At 38.7% G+C, this 19,217-nt stretch overlaps 1 protein-coding gene across 1 annotated transcript in view; it reads right to left on the reverse strand.

The window, feature by feature from the left end:
• Positions 1–2,158: 2,158 nt before the first annotated feature.
• Positions 2,159–19,217, reverse strand: part of LIN7A (lin-7 cell polarity scaffold A) — a 50,241-nt gene continuing 33,182 nt past the window's right edge. Inside the window, exons 3-6 of the mRNA XM_075496293.1 lie at positions 15,461–15,532; positions 12,868–13,077; positions 6,924–7,136; positions 2,159–5,213 (exon numbers count right to left, since the gene is read on the reverse strand). Of these exons, the coding sequence (XP_075352408.1) occupies positions 6,924–7,136; positions 12,868–13,077; positions 15,461–15,532 (495 nt within the window). The 3' untranslated portion in view covers positions 2,159–5,213. The remainder of the gene's footprint in view (positions 5,214–6,923; positions 7,137–12,867; positions 13,078–15,460; positions 15,533–19,217) is intronic.

A 19,217-nucleotide genomic window follows, 5' to 3' on the forward strand; every position in this document is an offset into this window, starting at 1 on the left:
TATTTTCCCGGAGAAGTTTTCACACACGTGAGAAAAACCATATTTTCCCCTTTCTGTAGCACTGCACTGGTGACCTTCTGTACTTCAGAAGTTATACTTTGTGTTTGTCTTCTACATTTCTTTCATTTCAACAGAAATGCTAGAGAGGTGACTCCTGGGATACAGTTTTTAATTGGACCAGTTTACAAGCTAATCCCAGGCTCCCAGCTGGATTATTACAAGTGCAATAGTTGGTCTGGTTTGGGACATCAAAATGAAAATGTTGGGCAAGCTTGAGGTTTAACATCGAAATAAACACGAATTTGTGGGTCTATAAAACACGCCCACTTTGAGGAAACACACTGAGAATTGCTGGTGGGGAGGAACTTTAATATGACTAATGAAGAAACTCTCTGTAGCACTGGGATGTGTTTGGGTGTCACCTTTTTGCAGACAGAACCCAGCTTCATCCAAGCCTCAGAGAGAGGAAGGAAGGGAAGAGGTATTCATCTACCCTATCAGCTCTTTATGGGTTTGATAAAAGTAAGTGCAATTGCTGAATCATATGCTTCCCTTTTGGTCGGATGAGTTGATAAGAGTGAAACTAACTATAAGAAAGTAAATTAAAAGCAGATGGGAGATTAAATCCCTATGGGATTTTTTTCGCTTGGATTTTGGCTGCTCCTTATAGACATCTGCTTTTGTAATGCTTTTACTTAATCCTAGATAGCTGCAGGCTTCTAGATTTCAGAACTGGTCAAGTTTTGCTATGACTCTTGGTATCACAAATTCCTACGTTAGAAGTTTCATGGCTTTCCTTTTTGTGCATCTCTGTTTGTAACCAAAAATCAGAAGCAATTGTTCATCTTTTTGGCTGCAGGTATTGTAAAATGCACACACGCTAGCCCAGTGTTACAGCTGGCAGCCCAGGCTTCTTCTATTAGCATTCACAGACTGAAGCTTGTTGTAGTCTGGCCTTGTATATACCACAACCAAAGCATTTTGCTAATGATACCTGCGCTGAGCTCTTAAATTTCTTAGAATGTTTCAGAACAGACATCTGTAGCAACAAGAAACTCCTTACAAAACAAATCACGTGTAAGGCCTATTGGTCATCTGAGCTATGCGTGTAGAGGTTTTAGATAGGGAATTCGAACGCTGGTGGCTGGATATTTATTTATTTATTAGGAAGCTGGGTATGAGTGAAGCAGCAAAAAAACCCAAAAGACATTACTTACTTCAAGCTTGTAATTTAGGCTGTTTAGTCAGTGGCTCTGCTTATAAATCCTTTTACGGGATGCCTTATCCTGTTTTAAGATAGATGTCAGAGACAGGTGGAATGAATCATTTGAGGGATGCCTCTAACTCTCTGTTGCCCATGGAAACAATCAGCGTAAGCTCCGCAGCTTGCTTTTAGACAGCTGAAGGTAGAGGCAATGAATCCATCAAACATATATCTAAATCTTTTTGCTGGTTCAGAGCACAAGACTGAATTTGCTTCATGGAGAAGCAGGGTGAGCTTGGGTCTGCTTGCAAGACTGTTGGAACACATCCCTAATTCGTCCTGACCTTCTCATGGACAAGCATAACGGGCTGTATTTCTCATCAGACATGTATCGCAGCAGGTGGCACATTCTTGCAAATTGTCCCAGAATACTCTCTGGGTTTGAAACTTGTTTTGTTTTATTGAATGCTGGATACGGAAATGGTCTCACTAATGCTTATCCAGGGACAGTACGACTTCTAGCTGATAATCCTCTGCTGATATACAGAAGGATCCCCTCAGCCCTTCTAGACATCGTTCTGCATTAGGAGATTGTTTGGTCAGTTTTCTTTTCTTATCCCATTTCCAGAAAGATTCAGAAAGAATTGCTACTTTCTGAAACAGTCTCTCATCCTGTAATAAAATACAACTTCTATGAACATAATAACTATTTTAAAATCTGAAATTATGCTTGAAATCCTGTATTATTTCAAACACAGGCAAAGCCACCCTTCTTGTTTAGCGTTTTTTTAATTCTAGGAACATTGTTTGCTCATGAGATCTTAATTTCATTTAGAACTCTAAAATCCCTGAAGTTAGTAGATGAATGAACAGTTTCTTCTCCTGCAAATGTGGCATATAATTTTGTGCCTTCTCAAGAGTTCCCAAAGGTTCCCAAGTCAGACTGGAAGCTTGGCTGTGATAAATACATACAAAAGGTACAATGTATAGGACTAAGAGGTCTGCAGTATTATTCACCAGGGAACTGCAGGTAGATTTTTATGTAATTTCTTCCACTCATGGGCATTCATTGACCTTTCGTCCATGATTTGTCACTGTAGAAGGGAAAGAGGAAAATGCAACCTGGTGAGCTTTTTGCTTTATCAAGGGCTATGAAATCCTTCAATCCCCTGTAAAGTGCCAGTTGGATCAGATGTCACAAACAGAAAAACTACAGCTAGCACAGCAGATTCATCAACTTCAGTAAGTAAATGTTGCCAACCCTGAATGTCTATTATTATTATTAGATCTTACATATGGATCTTTGGCGTAAGTGAACATGATGCAAGAGCTTGTAAAAATCACATGGCGCCCCTTTGGTTATTGTAATAAAGAGACAGAAAAGACTTGTTGGATCTCCTACCTCAGTTTGTTGCCAGCGCAGAGAAATATGAGGGAGCCCCACGCGTAAATGTGAGCAATAAAACTCACGAAGCTGACTGAAGGAATATCAATTCAGTTTAGTGAAACAGCAAATGCCAGGAGACTAATCAGTTAAAAGACTATGCACAAGTACCTGCAGACCTGCATGTGGAAAGTGTTCTTCTCGCTGCACTTCTTCTAGGTCCTAATTCAACAATGAACGTGTGGAAGTGCCTTACTGCACCAGGACCAAGGACGTTTAAATCACAAATGAAAAGACTGTCTAGAACTAAATGCAGCTGATAGGTTTAGGGACACAGATTATTCTGTCATTAAGTGGCTGCGTGTTTTATTGATCAGTAAGGGGCATGAAAAGTGACCCTAAAGTTATTTCTTCCTGCTTCCACTTCAAATTCATTGACAGTTGTATTTTACTTATTTTTCTTTCATCTTATTGTTAAATCTTGGCAAAGACTAGGATGTTAATTTTAGTGTGTATAAATAATTTATTGAATAATAATATATGAAAATGAATTTGATATGCTTCTCTATATGAATGACATTCTATTATTGAAAATCATTAATCAGCACATTCCACTCCATCAAACCTAAATTTTTTGAGGAAGAGGAGGGGAGGAAGTGGAGAAGCGGTTTGGAAAAATGCAGTACAGTGGGCTGACTAAATCTGAATACTTGGTCTCTGAAAATGCAGGTGTCTGTGTAATTCAAATCATACTGATGGATACAGAACAGTTATACGCAGTCATAATAACAATTTATATACCATCAATATTAATAGCAGTGTCTGTTTGAGAATACAGTTTTAAAATAGGTACGTACAATTTTATTAAGTATAAAAAGACACCGTGCAGAACACAATACAATATATTTCATCTTTACTTCTGGTAGTTCTCAAACTCCACTGTCTTAATTGATATTGTCAGCAACGACCACTGGATAGAATTACTTCTCTGTATAAAATGACGCTTCTCTGGATGAATTCATGCTGTTTGGTTTTAAAAATACAGTAATTTCCTTTCAATGGCTACTTACACTAATCAAACACTGTCACGACTGTTGGCTAGCCTGCATTTGGTTTCTAACATATGCTACAATAATGCCATTTTCCCCTGTTTTGCTTTGCCTCTCTCTGTTTGAGAATAGATCCTTCAAAATATTAATTGTTTCTGACTTTGTTCCAAGTTCACAACCAGAACGCTGGTTCAGACCATTTCTACATTCCTCGCGTTACTAAACTTTCACTGACATCAGCTGGAGTTTTCAACATGCAAGAACTGTAGGGTTCTCCCCTACGCCCCTTTTCTCCCCCAGTCTTTTCTAATGAAGCATAGAAGGCATGCTGAAAATGATTATATTTTAGAATCTGAGGGTTTCATTTTCTTACGTTCTTGAAAGTAGACGACATTTATAGCCTTCCAGCTTCGATTATTTTCTTTGGAAAAGCAGACATGTAAACTTAAGAACTTAGTTATATATTTTGTTACAATGTTCCGATTTGGTTTGATTAAAAAAAAAAAAAAGTCAGAACTCTAACTTCAAATTGATTTAAACCATAATGTGCAAGTCTTAAAAGAAACAACTTACACTTCCTCCTCTCTAAAATATATTAACATTAGACTGGAAAATAAATAAAGAATAAAGAAAAGCTGAGATTATGCTGTCACAGTAATATCTGCCAAACAAAGCTTGGTCTTTTGCTAACATTAGCTTACTACATTTGCAATACATGCTAAGCAAAGACCCTACTTCTCTAACAGGTACATTCAGACAATATATATTTTATGGAATAAATATATAATATATCCAGTTATAGATTTCTGAATAGTAACTATAATAGATACAAGCAATACCTACGTTTAAAAATACAGTTCTAGGATTCCCTAACTTTACTACTAATAAAATTAAAATTGACCTAAAACTTTCTCACTCTGTTGATGCATAATAAAATATATGGAAACACCAAGAGTAAAAAGCCAATTGCTTCTACAAATGGAATACTTTATAAATATAGTAAATTGCTATTTCCAGAGGGAAAATTGAAAATTATAAACAGGAAGTTAGGTTAAAACAGCTCTACAATATATAGTACAAAGTGGCTATGAAGCATGATGTATGAGCTTGATGTCTGTGGCAAAATTTTGAACTGATGTAGTTGTTCATTTCTGGAGATAACTGTAGAGAAAGACTCTGTCCCCAAAAGCAGCCAATCGTGATCTCCTTAAAACAAAACTTTCAGTGGCTAGGGAAGCCAATGGGCCAATTTGTCAGAGTAAGGAGTGCAAGATTAGATCAAACAGAATTATTTGGAAGCCCTGGACTTCTCTGTTTCATAGGGTTTACCTATCATGCTGTTCTCATTAGGAATAGAAGTACTTTGTATCTGTGACTGCCGTGTGCTGAAAAGCCTTATCATGAAGGTACCCTCCCTATGGCTGTCTTAACTACATTATTCTCATACTGCACATTCTCCAGATGAATTCTGTTTTGTGTTCCTGTAGTTGTTTCCTTTTGCTGGAATACTGAAGTACAGCTCTGGTTGCTTGATTAGTGAACTCTTGATCGAGGCTTTTTTTTCCTTGAGAATAACCTAGAATTAAAGAAACACATTTCTTAGAGCAAGCACAAAGAATGGAGGAATAAAGTTGCTGGCTGTTTCTGCCTGCCCTTCTTCCCTTTCAGTTTAAAGAAAAATTTCAAATGAGTAAAAATACCTTACTTGCTAATGAAAAGATTTAGGTAACTAAAAAAATGAAAAACTTCCTGTGAGACTGTGCCATTTGTATGTTCGTCTCTTGCAGTGGACCGATTTTACACAGAAACCCAAAACTTACTTCATGAAATACTACTGTTCATACCTCCTGCCTGAGTTGAGGCCCTGAGGTGGGATTCAAATCCCACTTGGATCCTTTGTTTGCATCAACAAAGCTGGAATTCTGGTGGTCACAGAACAGGGGGTTCTACAAGGTGGGTTTTTTTCCCCTAAGTATCAACAGAGGTCAGTGTCAACATTAATAACGATGAAACCATCACTGGGAGCTTCAGTTTCTGACCATTTGGGGACTTTGAGTCACTTGTAGACTCTTACTGCTACAAACATCCTGTTCTGGGAACACCTGGTATGAGATGTGTAGGTTTGGGATGTAAGTCATTGCGACATGCTTCCTACTTGATTTCATTTGGGCAAATGGAGCACGCATAAATGTATTCATGTCACCAACTCTCACCGATTTCAGAAAAACTGCGCATATGGAGAATCTCTGTACCTCACATGCCATGTGTTTTGACTACACCAGGAAACTTGCAAGCCTCCTGGAAGCTACTGTAATATTGAATGTCAGTCAAGAGTGAATGAAATACTTCCTATCAAACTGGAGATGAGAAGTAAGTGCTTGTGGGTTCCCCGCAGAGGAACCACAGAGTGAAGTTTGGGTTCCCTGTAGCAGGGAAGGGACTAGGAAGGCTTTTCTTCACGTACCAGCAGCAACTCTCAATGCTCTGTTGCAGAGTGGTAACAGACTATTTGAAAATACATTAAACTGTGTCTAAATCTGGCAGCATATTTTTCCTTGTCACAAATGCTCTGTTTTTTAATTAAAAAAACGTTCCCAGGAACTACAGACTTCTCATGCAGTCTTGCTTGCAGGTAAGTCAGAGCTGCGTGGTGGCTATTGATCTTGGGGTTATTAGCTGGAAATTGGCTCCAGAATTTGTTAGGGACTTCCACCTATTTTCAAAATGCATTTTTACTGGGACAGACCATGTGGCAATGTCCCAAAGCATGAGCTCTGATCATCCTCCCTGCAGTACATGTTTGCTGGGGCCCTGAGGCCACTGCCAGCCCTGACTGTCTCTGACCCCTCCCTGGGCCCCCCCCCCCACCCTGTCCCCGGCCCAGGACCCCAGGTCAGCCCCCCAGGGCTCCCACCACCCACCCACAGCCCAGGACCCCATGTCAGCCCCCCAGGGCTCCCACCACCCACCCACAGCCCAGGACCCCATGTCAGCCCCCCAGGGCCGTCAGCCCCCACCCCAGTGATACCACAGCAGGGTTGGTCTCCAGCTCCCTACAGCCCTGCCCTGCCTGGCCAAGGGCCCCACTAAGCCAGGCCCAGCGTGGCCTCAGCCAGTTGCCACCCCCAGGGAGGTGCCCGATACCCAGGGCTGGGGTTGCCAGGGTTGGGGCTTGGACAGGCCCCAGTGCCAGGCCCTGCCCTGAGGGACCCCTGGACCCCGGGAGCTGCTGGCCCAGGAAGGGTGCCATCAGTGGGCTTTAGGGAAGACCACTGAATCCTCTCACCTACGACATATGGTTTTGCTGTGTAGTTTGCTGCTGTTGCTGCTGCTGAATGAGCAATTGCTGCTGTTGCCGGCGCCGGGCTGTTCGCAGTTTTTCGAAGCGAGCCTCCATCTCCTCGAGCACCTTGGGAGTGTAGCGTACCACCAGCTTGACACTGTCCTTAGCCGCCTTCAGCAGCTCCACCGCCTTCTCGTGGTGTTCTCCTTCCACGCTCTGGGAGCAGGGAAAACAGATTTAATAACAAAAATGTTGCTTTGATCTAGAGCTCTGTCCTTTTTCATACGGAAAGGCTGTTGGGGTTTTAGGAAGTTTCCACACCTTACATTTGTCAAGGGACCATTAAGGGAAAGTGTTAAGTAAGATTTACGCACTGCTGGGAATGTATTCATTTTCAGACTTTAAATAACCCAAATCTGTTTTAGGTTGCATTACAAACCTAATTTCTGATCTGTGTGAAAAGGAGGGGAAATACTCAACAAGCTTTATGCAAACAAAAATAGTGTTAAAAAAACCCCAAACCCTGCAGTAAAAACCCAAACAGTCTGTTTGCAAGGTACAAAAACAAATAAACGGTGGTAAGAAATGAAGAAATTATAAGTTTGAAATCGCAATTCCTTTCTTTTACACCCTGGCCCTGTTTGGATCCCGCAGGGAATGACGTGTGGTGATTAAGCAGGGGCTGAGCTGCAGGCGCAGGAGCGTGCCTGCTGCTCCCCGGGACAAGCCGCCTCTTCGTCAATGGCACTGCTCACACGTTTAACGTTTATGTGATATGGGCTCTCTATTGGAAATAAACGAACCTTTATCCAGTTAGTTGTAAACAATCAAACACTAACAACTGAAACATTGCAAATACTTGCTGAAGGAATATATATTTTCCCTCCCTTTCTGGAAAATGGTTTACAGTAAGATGATATCTGCTGTGAAATCAGAAGTATTCCCAGAGGGGCTCAAGCTCTGATTTCTGTGCTAACATTGTTTGAAACAGTAAATTTCCAAAAGGGGGAGGTGACTCAGCTGTGAAAAGAGTGTTTAATTTCTATCATTAAGTGGACTGACTGGGGTGCTTTTCAGGCATGTGGATTGTTCCACGCCTTACGAGAAAGGGAGACATTTTCTAATGGTGTATGATTGCTCATGTGTGTTGTAGGATATATTCCAACAAACAAAAGTATCGCTGCACAGAAAAAAAAAGACTGCACAACTGAGATCTTCACATGGATTTTAGGCCATTTAAAAAATAAGTCATTTTCTTCCCACGTAAAATAAATCAAAGTTTTACTACATGCTGTGTTTTAAAACTCTCATGTATACCATGCTATTTAAAATGAAAGTATACCCATAGGCCTCCAAAGAGAAGCAGCAGCATTCAAAATATTTGAAGTTCAATTCATGCTAAAAGAATAACTTAGCATCGTTATAGCAACTGTCAGAAGAAAATTCTTTCTATTTTCATCTCTCCTATTTGACTGAGTAGCATTATGCAAGAACAGTGAATAAGAATTACTTCTGCTGTGGCACACTATGAGTGAGAAATAATGATTTTAAAGTTTCAAAAAGCAGACACAATACACTTCTACATAAATAATACAAATAACACAATTCAAGCTTATCGCTTTGCGATTTATCTTTCTTCTCCTGTTAAATATCCTTCAACATATTAATTCAAATAATTATTTCATGTATGGGTCAACTGACTGGACTGAGGAGTTTCTACAGAAATGTTAAGATGCTTTGAAAATATTAATGCAACTTAGAGAAATAACGAATGTCATTTCAGGTACTGAAATGATTACCAGAAACAGAGAAAACCTTGAAGTAAATAGACATTTGATTGTTGAAATAAATGACTTCATGTTTTGAACTGTATGTTCATGAAATTCCTCCAGTAGGTCTCCTATTCAAAGATCTTCAAGGAAGTTCACGATCTGTGATGACCAGATTTATTAGAAATTGTGATTGGGATAAATCTGCTGAACAAGCACTGCTACCCAAATGTAATTTGGAGAAAAAAGTTTCCTTACAAATATTTGAAAAAGAGTAAATTGTTGTTGCATTAGAAACAGTGAATGTATCTAATGCTCCAAAGAGAGCTAAAATAAAAAGCTATAGATGCACAGCGTGTTTTGTGAAATAGCTTTAATGAACAAGTCACAGATACAAATTAAAGCCTCTTCCCCACGTTCCCTACCCCATAATGTAGGGATGTTAGAAGAGGCAATCATAACTAACACATACTGTAACTAGCTATCTTTTATAACTCATTGTTTTGTGACTGGCTTTGATACTGGCTTTTGTAAACACAGTTCTCACCTTAAGAGGAACTGTGTAAAATTTGGCATTGTTTTTGATTTCATTTTTTGCTTGTGAATCGTGGTCAGTATGATGTGGCATGGACATTCAGAGGAAACGACAGTGTACTCAGTGTTGTCGTGATCAGTTTTGCTGTGGAACAGTATGAACTTAGAAAAGGCTATGAACAAGAATTGTAAGCTCCCAAGCTACATGAAGTAGCTAAAATATTCATTTGCTTTCAAAGAGTTGGATGGTTCTAACAGACATCAATAAGCAATTGTGATTGTATCTGTTCCGTAGGGGAACAACAAGATGGTGTACTTTAATACTTCATACAACTTAGTAAACTCTACTTAATTCATGATTGCCTGTTTTCTTTCCCATTTGCCTCTGTCCTTGTTCTTCCAGTTTACAGCCAGTATTTTCTAATTAGAAACGATGGGTTTGACTTTGTTGCTATCCAGGTCAATGGAAAACTCCCATTGACTTGAATAGTAATGATACAGAATTAAGCCTAAAGCTCTGAACCATAACCAAAGAGGGGAAAATAACAAAGGCAAAGTAAAAGATAGTGCTGCCAAATACGAATCCTACTCTCCAAACATACCTAACTCAGGTCTTACCAACTACAGTTTTCAGCTGCTATTAATATGATTGCTGTACTTGCTCTTAACGTCTTCACTGCTGCTTGCACTCATATTTCCAAGGCATTACAAATGCTTCACCTGCATAGCGGTAGCTGCACGACTTACACAGCAGAGCCCCTTGGAGTAGGGAAAAGAGCTTATACCAGCAAAAGAAGTTGTTTTGCTGTTTGAATTCTTCCGCCTCTGCAAACCTCTGAGGCTGTGCTGGCGAAGGACTCCTGCTGGTATTGGTCATGCCTGTACAAGGGATTTTGCTGACTGGTTTACATTGGTTGGGGACACTGCGAGGATCCGACACTCATGTTACTTTAGAACCGCTCACCAAACATGGGATTTAACAAATTTGTTTCAGAATGTATATCTTTATTTAATAAGTAATTTTTTATTACATATATTTATATATACTTATGTCTGTATTTCCCTTATTGCATTGGCAGATTGCATCAGAAAAAGGGATGCAAAATATGGTAGAGACAAGAACAGCTGAAAGAACTGCAGATATGGTGTGGGGAAACACCAACCACTACTGTATGCAGGCTCACAGACTTGTCAAAAATATAAGAGAAAAAATCCCACTCTCTTGCAGACAAAAAAGAGAATCTGATTGTTACCACACAAGCTGAGAAACTGAGAAGAATATTTCTATTAGATATCTGTAAGCAAATGCTTGGGTGAGAAATTAGCCATTATAAACCTATTTTGTATCCCTTTCTGTATCTGACTCACACCAGGTATCTGACAAATGCAGAATCTTTGCCAGATATGAACAGCCACCAGCAAGTGCCTTTGCTGAGCCATCTGCAGGGCTTACTGCTTTCAATTTCCTTTCTTTTAGGGGGTGTGGGACAAAAGTATGTAACAAAATCCCCAGCATAATGAGAAAACACTTTTTTTAACATCCGGTGAAACAGCTCAAGGAACAGTTATCCCAGTCATGCTGGGATAACAAATCTGGATTCTGAACACACAGCTCTAATTTTATGTTGATAATTATAAAGTTGGATAACCACCAACTTCTGAGCACAAACAAGTTACAGATATTTCATTTTCATTTCATGTTCCACTGCTGAGCCGTCTGTTGTATTGTACATACTGTATATTATTTGCTTTTCTCCAGCTAAATTGAGAGAAGCACAGAGTGAACTAGTCCCAGTAAACAATGTTAAATTTAGACCTTTTTCCTCCTGTCTCAAGCTGTCTGCAAACAAATTACCACTTCTATAATTTTTGCCTTTTTACAAATTATATTGTATGGGCTTAATTCAGCCCAAGATTGGTGTCTGAACAGTTGCTCAGGCATTATTTCAAGTATGCAACTGCAATTCAAACTTCAAATTCTGTTGTTTAGACTCTGAACGGAAAAATATTTCTGTTGCATCTCAGAATCAACCTTCTCATGTGCCTACATGCAATTGGGAATTTTATATTGTATTTTTTTGCTACATTAGCTTAATATATATTCTAGAGCACATTCAGGAATTTTTTTAACAGAGAATCATGAAATAGAGGTGACAACAGTCAAATTCAATATATCTTGACAACTGAAGGTTCACCACTTTCCTCCCCAGTATTTGCCTAGACGCTGTTGACAGTAAAAGGATTTTTCAAGAACCATCCATCAATTAGTGAATATAAACGCTTTTTATCTGTCTTTTTATTCACCTATTGAAAGAATTGCTGAACAACAACAAAATTACTTGATTTACTTCCAATCAGTGAAGTTCAGGCAATTTACTTATTAAATGTTCAGCTGATTTCTTTTTCCCTGAGACTAAATAACCTTTTCAGTGGGTTTTCTTTTTTTTTAATCTCTTTTCTTTCTCATTGTGTACAGGGGCAAGTAAGCTTCCAGACCTATTATTTCTCTTTTGAGAACATGACGGTTGATAGAAGCAGTGGTAAAAAGTTCGTCTGAAGATTTGCACTGAAACTTTGTTTCAAGAGAAAGGGAATAGCTATTGTTGAGAGAAACAGATGACAACATGAAAGCATGTAGAAAACAGCATTTTTTTCATTCTTTATGGGCCTGCAACAAAGAGGAAATTTAAGTTGGAAAGTCTTATATTTATGACTGGATTCAGGAATCGCTCCTACGTGCCTTTGGTGTATTTAGATATGAGGTTTAGATGGAGGTTTTGCATGAAAAAGGATTATGTTTTCATTAAGAGAAGTGTAGGGTTATATGAATGAGTATGCTTACCCTTTCAGTACTTTATATTCCCTTGTAAAAGAGAACAAAAACCAAAATGAAAGGCAGAATTTGACCCATATCATGTAGTCAGAGCCTTACTTTTCCTCTCTATTCCAAGAGCCCTTTTATTTTTACCTCCATATTGACATTCACAGTGAAACTACTGCAAAACACTCCACCCTGAAGTATTGACTTACATGAAAAATGACTGTGTAAAAAATGTACCTTTTTACTGAAAATATATGCTCCCTGTATGTGTGTGTTTGTACAGCTGATTTCTCTGACAAAGATATCACAGATGGATGAATGTCACTGGAAGAACTCTGGAATGTACCTTCCATTGCAAATCAGCACCAAATGTGCTTACCAAACTCCTTTTGATTTTATGTGTTCAAATGCTCTGAAGGTCACAAGGCTGCACAAGTGCCACTGAGGCATCACTGTGCTTGGAAAGTGCTGTGTGCCTCAGAGGCTACGAAGTGCAAGAATGACAAAGCCTGTTATTACGCTTTTACTGCAAAAGGAATTTGCAGAATTATCAATTAAGAAAGACATAGCTTCCTTGTAAATTAAGCATGTGGTGTGGATTTAAAATGAAGCTCTTCAGGCACCCTCCACTACAACAGAAATTGTAGTGGCACAAAGTTGTCGATGCAGCTTTGCCTCACTGCACCACAAATGCACACTGAAGGTCTCTCACAGAGCTAATTCTTTCCGTTTCATACGGCTGCATTTTAAATCACGATATTAGAACAGCTGTGAAAAATGAAAATCCAGATGAAAATGAAAGCTCTATCAAATTTCCACATACCACTCCATTAACCGAAAGCAGCTGGTCCCCCCGTTTGAGCCCTCCGTGCCTTTCTGCCACTCCTCCAGGAATGATGCGAGAAATATAAATAGGTGAATTTTGTTCCTTTCCTCCCATGACATTAAAGCCCAGGCCTTCATCAGTCTTCGGCAGCTCCACCACTCGCGGGTGTGAATGGCCTTCACTTGCAGCAAAAGCAGCAACTGTTGCCTGGAAGAAAAAAACGAGTGATTTGGCTATGTAGGGAGAACACTGATATACACTCTGTTGTTCATTTGCAGGAAGAATTCACTCCTGTGAAAACATTTCAGTATCTTACTCTGACTTTTTCTGATTATCTGAAAGCATTTTAAAAATATTAAGTTCCATGCCAATACTTTTGAAATAAAGGAATAAGCAGAGGAATAGAGAGTTGAGGTGATTTGTCAAAGGTAACACGGAAAGTTAGCAGCAGAGCCAGAAGTAGGCACTGGGAAGCCTGACTGCATGGTGGTGAACATTTATGATCACTAGTGCATTTCTTCTTTATCTTTTCACAGGCAGAAAATTTATTACTGTGGGATAAGACACTGTGACCTCTACTGTGTTCTTAGTTGAAATAAAGTGGATGGACTGAATTGTTAACTCTCTGCTCTGCTTTCAGAGGTATGGAATTATTTATTCTATTCTTTGGGCACAGAAAAAAATCCTAAAAGAATATTCTTATTTTAAAAAGTTTAATTTGTAATCTTTATGAAATCTTGCAAACTAAATAACTCCTGGAACAGGAATATGAATTTTTATAATATAATTGGATGAAAACTTTTATTGAAAAATTGAATCTTAAGACAATGGATTTATAAATCAATTAGAAAAATCCTAGATTGTTAATCTTACTCTAGCAAAAGACCCCCACGTAACAAACTGTAAAGCTTACATCCAGAAAAATATTACATCTTATACTTCATTTTTCATGACAAGTATTTTCCTACTTATAGATCTTAGTAAATCATTAAATAAACATTAACAAAATCTTTTATCGTTTTCAACGTGTGTTTGTAGTCCAAAGTGCTTGGACAATTCTGCATTATGTTAATGTTTTTTGAGCATCCTAATAATGCTTATGCTTAACAGAAGCTAGTGGATGACGTGACATAATGGATCATTCTCAGTTACATGTTTTTGCACATGCAGACCTTGTCATCATGCATACATTTTATGTCAGACATGAATGCACTAGGAGAATGCAATGCAGACAGCCCAGAAATAACCAGGAAATATTGCGATATTGAAACATTGCTCTGTAACCCTGCTGTTCTATATGAATAAGAAATGAGAATGGCAAACACTAATTGGATTTCTCCCCATTTACTATACAACATAGCAATAATTTCTATGTTTACCTGCAGTGTAGACAAATCGGGATTTCATATACACATTCCTCTATACAGAACCATAAACCTTACAAATTTACATTGTCCATTAACTTTCAATTAGAAGAAGGTTAAAATCAGAAGAACAGCCTACAGAAAATAATTTTCTATTTATTAAGGAAAATACACTGCAATTTAGTGTATATTAGGTTATTTGCTGGCTGCTATACAGCTTGCTTCTCTAAAATACTGTAGAAATCATTTTGTAATACACTCCCAACCTTCATCTTCTGATACAGCTTTAAATTAAAATCTCTTAACATAAATACACAATGGTAAGATCTTAGCTCCATTTGGATTTCAGGGAGTTTTGTCACTAACTTCACAGGAGTGGGACCATAAAGAAATATCTCTAAAAAAGATTTATGGCTTTTGCAGGTTTACCTGTTTTGCATAGTATCTGCTATACCACCCAGAAGATAGTATTGAGTACAAAATGATAATGGGAAAAAGAAAGCCATGGTGGATCTCCCTGTTTGGAAGCATCTATCTTTGTGCATGTTATGAAAATACAGAGCATATTTCATACTGGTACATAGAATGGGTTCTTTCATGGTTGTGTGAATTCCCTGAGAAAATTATTATTTTAGTAGTACCATTAATGTAGCTGTCATGGTCTAACGATATGAGAAAGGCAGGTCCACATGGACAAAGAGACAATATATTTTATTAAAACAGGAATGCATCAGAAAAAATGGGCTTGCATTTGGCTGTGGAGTCTCTTGATCAGGCCATTTTTGTCACTGTTCCTCCTTACTGCTTGCTCAGTACCTACAGCTCCCATTAGTTAAAAGTGGAATTTTGACTGTTTAGTTTCTATCTCCCAAATCATTGTGTCCTCTCTGGATGAGCTGCATGGGAAAATAGTCTGTTAAAATATCGGTTGTTGCAGGCAGACTTCTACAGAATGAACCAGTAGATTTGCTTTTGCAAAGCAACTTTTCAAAAAGCATCAAATTCCATAAAATCATTCTCTTTTCTTAAGCTACAGAAGCAGCATAAAGGTTGAAATTTTCCATTATGATTGTTACCTGGGAAGTAGCACTGGTTCTAGACTCTGGGCTGCCACTGATGTCTAAATTTTCTTACAGTGTACACACGAATACCTGAAACACACACGCGCACAGTCAATTACTAGGTCACTTTGGTAACACATATTTAAACAGTTGCACGTATCCTACCTTTGCAGTGGCCCTGGCTCGGAATTCGGGGCAGCCATTAACAGTTATGGTTTCATGCATGTATTGATACACCTAAAATGTTCATGAAAATAAAATGAAATTAATTATAGAAGCAAAACAAGGACTTTATATTAACTCAGAGAGGACAGTCCCTTTCCCTCATAAGACTATGTTTCATTAATGCTGTATTCATGCAATCACATAGTCAAGTGTCTGCTAAACTTGTGCATGCTTAGGTTTACAGAGAACATCAATCTCTGTTTCTCATGACACTTTGCAAACTTAATGATACATCTCGCAACACGATTCCCTTCCCATCTCTAGCACGTCATTTCCCCAAACCAGGACAGTTAGGTTCTATGTTATCAAAAATTGGTGTCTCCAGGCAACTGATTTGAATGCAAATGATGTGAACTGATTTGAGCGATGTCTTAGCCTCCAACAATGGCTTCTTTGTTCTCTGAACTTTCCTATGAACTCAAGATTTAGGAGGCTGATGTTAAAAAAATATGTAGGTTGCTTAGCATACAGATGCTGAAGAATGGAAGTGAAAATTAAATTTTGGAGAAAGCTCACAGTACTGGTTTCTGTCAACCATAGCTAGGAATGGCGAAAAGGGCTGGCAGTCTGGTAGGTTAGACATGGACAATGGATAAGATTATCCTTTAGAAAGGAATTGTACATTCACATAAATGGTATAAAATCAACGTTGCCAATATGTACAACTTTCTGTCTGTTGTTTTTTTCTGGTATACACTCTTGGCCCACTTTCTCTGGTCCTTAACTCTTCCTTTTAAACATCTTCAGTAAGGAGAAAGGAAAAGGCTCTCTCACACTGCCTTTATTCTCTAGATTTGTCACACTCTTAGATGAAAAAGATCAAAAAATGCCTTGATACTAGCCAGTTATTTTGAACGCAAACTTAAAAAATAAAAATATTTTTATATAACATATGGAATTTTTTTTTTCAAAGACAAAGGTGAATACAAACAAACAAAACATTTTATTTAATTTTCTTATAAACCCACCAAACCTAAAAAAACATTCCTATATGCCACTGATTTACTCTGGGCATTTTCTTGACCTACTTCATCAGGAATTTTGTCTTTTCATGTGCTGTGTGTCTCAGGCTGCATTCCTCAGAGAGAACCTTTGCTGGTAAGGTATGTTAGCTTTTAAAGCAATCTCTTTCTTAGGGTCCTTGAGGAGTGCAGATTCAATAGTGCTTTCCAAAATATATTTACCTTTCACTGATTTGGTGATACTTTAGCAGGAGTGCCAAAACTCCCCTCTTTGGTAATGTAAATATTACTTTGGCAGAGAAGGTGTCAGATCCTGTAATTCGTTGACCTATGAACAACGGTTTGTCCCACCGATAGGTAAAACTTCCCCATCCCCCTGTCCTGATGACTTGTTATGCAGTATCATAATGATGTATCTCTCCCCGCTGAGCCTGTTATTATAAAACTTACACACTGACGAACATATTGCTACAAACATCTAAATGGAATTAAGATGTGTGGCTCACTTCTGATCTCAGTGGACAGACATAGTGGTAATCAAACACTCCTGAGTAGTAAAATGTTTACAATGACTGATCCCCAAACCTTTTTTAAGGGCTATCATACACAAGGGAAAGGCAAAAAAGGAAAGGAGGTAATAAATGCAACCCATTTTTGAGATCTAAAATATGCTAAACACTTTCAAAGTACAGCAAAAAGATTATTTGTCTTGACTGTTGTCAGCATGTAAGTCATTCTAGGACTTAATTCAGAAAAACTTGGGCCAGTGAAGAAAACTGAGACAAGGGGAGCATGTTGAAAAGCTTCCTGCTTCCTCCATTTGAAATGAAATGTTGCTTCCATTGGTAAAACTGTCATTGACCTCAGTAGAGGCCAGGATTTTGCCCTTAATTTTAAAGATATGGAAAAAGAAAGCTCTTTTATGGCCTGTAAAGGATCTTTGGTTTGTTCTATCTTTGTACTGAATGATGCCATCATAAAAACGGGTTGAGTCTACATACTCAGCACTATCCTGCACAGATCAGTTCAACGCTTATTGTATTATGTTGTAGGACATACTCTTATATAAGAACAACTACTACATTATATAAGAATACTGTGTAATTGCTGTAATGAATCATTACATACTTGTTACTTCAGAACCCATGCTGTATTGAACCATTGATAATGCTGTATTTTCTTGATATCTGCAGGTTCCCCTTCATCTTAAAGCATGAGAGCAGATTGTACATATCGGTTTTACTTGCACAGCTATAAATGCTGTGGCTGCCTATAATGTCTAAAAGCATGTATTTGATTATTGAACTATTATGACATTAAATTGTTTTGAAAACAGGTCACAATATTTCAGATATAGGAACAGTTACTAAGAAGTTCTTTAAAATATTCATTACTAAGGTAGAATATCACAAAGAAGAGCTGATAATGATACATTCATGTGATTATTTGCTAGGTTTGATGTCATATAACTCCATATCATCTGCATCCTAGCTGGTAGGCTTCATAATATCCAATGTCCTGGTAACTAATTTGTATACTGGTGAAAGAACAAACTCACTAGTGTGTGATTAAACTAGTATTTCACAGAATCACAGAATCATATAGGTTGGAAAAGACCTTTAAGATCATCGAGTCCAACCGTAAACCTAACACTACCAAGACCACCACTACACCATGTCCCTAAGCACCTCATCCAAACGTCCTTTAAATACCTCCAGGGATGGCGACTCAACCACTTCCCTGGGCAGCCTGTTCCAATGCTTGATAACCCTTTCAGTGAAGTAAAATTTCCTAATATCCAGTCTAAACCTCCCCTGGTGCAACGTGAGGCCATTTCCTCTCGTCCTATCACTTGTTACCTGGGAGAAGAGACCGACCCCCACCTCTCTACAACCTCCTTTCAGGTAGTTGTAGAGAGCAATAAGGTCTCCCCTCAGCCTCCTTTTCTCCAGGCTGAACAACCCCAGTTCCCTCAGCCACTCCTCATAGGACTTCTGCTCCAGACCCTTCACCAGCTTCGTTGCCCTTCTCTGGACACACTCCAGCACCTCAATATCCCTCTTGTAGTGGGGGGCCCAAAACTGAACACAGTATTTGAGGTGCGGCCTCAGCAGTGCCAAGTACAGGGACATGATCACTTCCCTAGTCCTGCCGGCCACACTATTTTTGATACAAGCCAGGATGCCATTGGCTTTCTTGGCCACCTGGGCACACTGCCGGCTCATGTTCAGCCAGCTGTCAACCAACACCCCCAGGTCCTTTTCTGCCAGGCAGCTTTCCAGCCACTCTTCCCCAAGTCTGTAGCGTTGCATGGGGTTGTTGTGGCCCAAGTGCAGGACCTTGCAATATGTTAAAAAAGAATCAACTGACTCAAAAACTTGTGAAAAATATGATCAATAATGTCATATAATCCTTGGCTTCATTTGTAAATTCTCAATGATAACAGATTTAAAATGGTGTTCTGCGAAGAGTTACCAGTGATCATAATATCTATAACACAGTTCTTAGGAAAAGAAGTCTTGCATGTCAAATCTCCCTCTCTATAAGCAACAGATGTGACCAGACTTGAATATCTGCTTGAGGCATTCGTAAATCTAATTCTCCTATTTGACTGTTACATAATGTTTAATGTAATTTGAGTTCAAGAAGGATAAAACATACACCTACATAACTCTCTTATTATTGACAGTTTAACAACCAAACACAGATTAACTGTACCTGTTCCACCAAGCCCC

This window comes from Mycteria americana, chromosome 1 (genome assembly GCF_035582795.1).
Source record: "Mycteria americana isolate JAX WOST 10 ecotype Jacksonville Zoo and Gardens chromosome 1, USCA_MyAme_1.0, whole genome shotgun sequence".
NCBI classification, from domain to species: Eukaryota; Metazoa; Chordata; class Aves; order Ciconiiformes; family Ciconiidae; genus Mycteria; species Mycteria americana.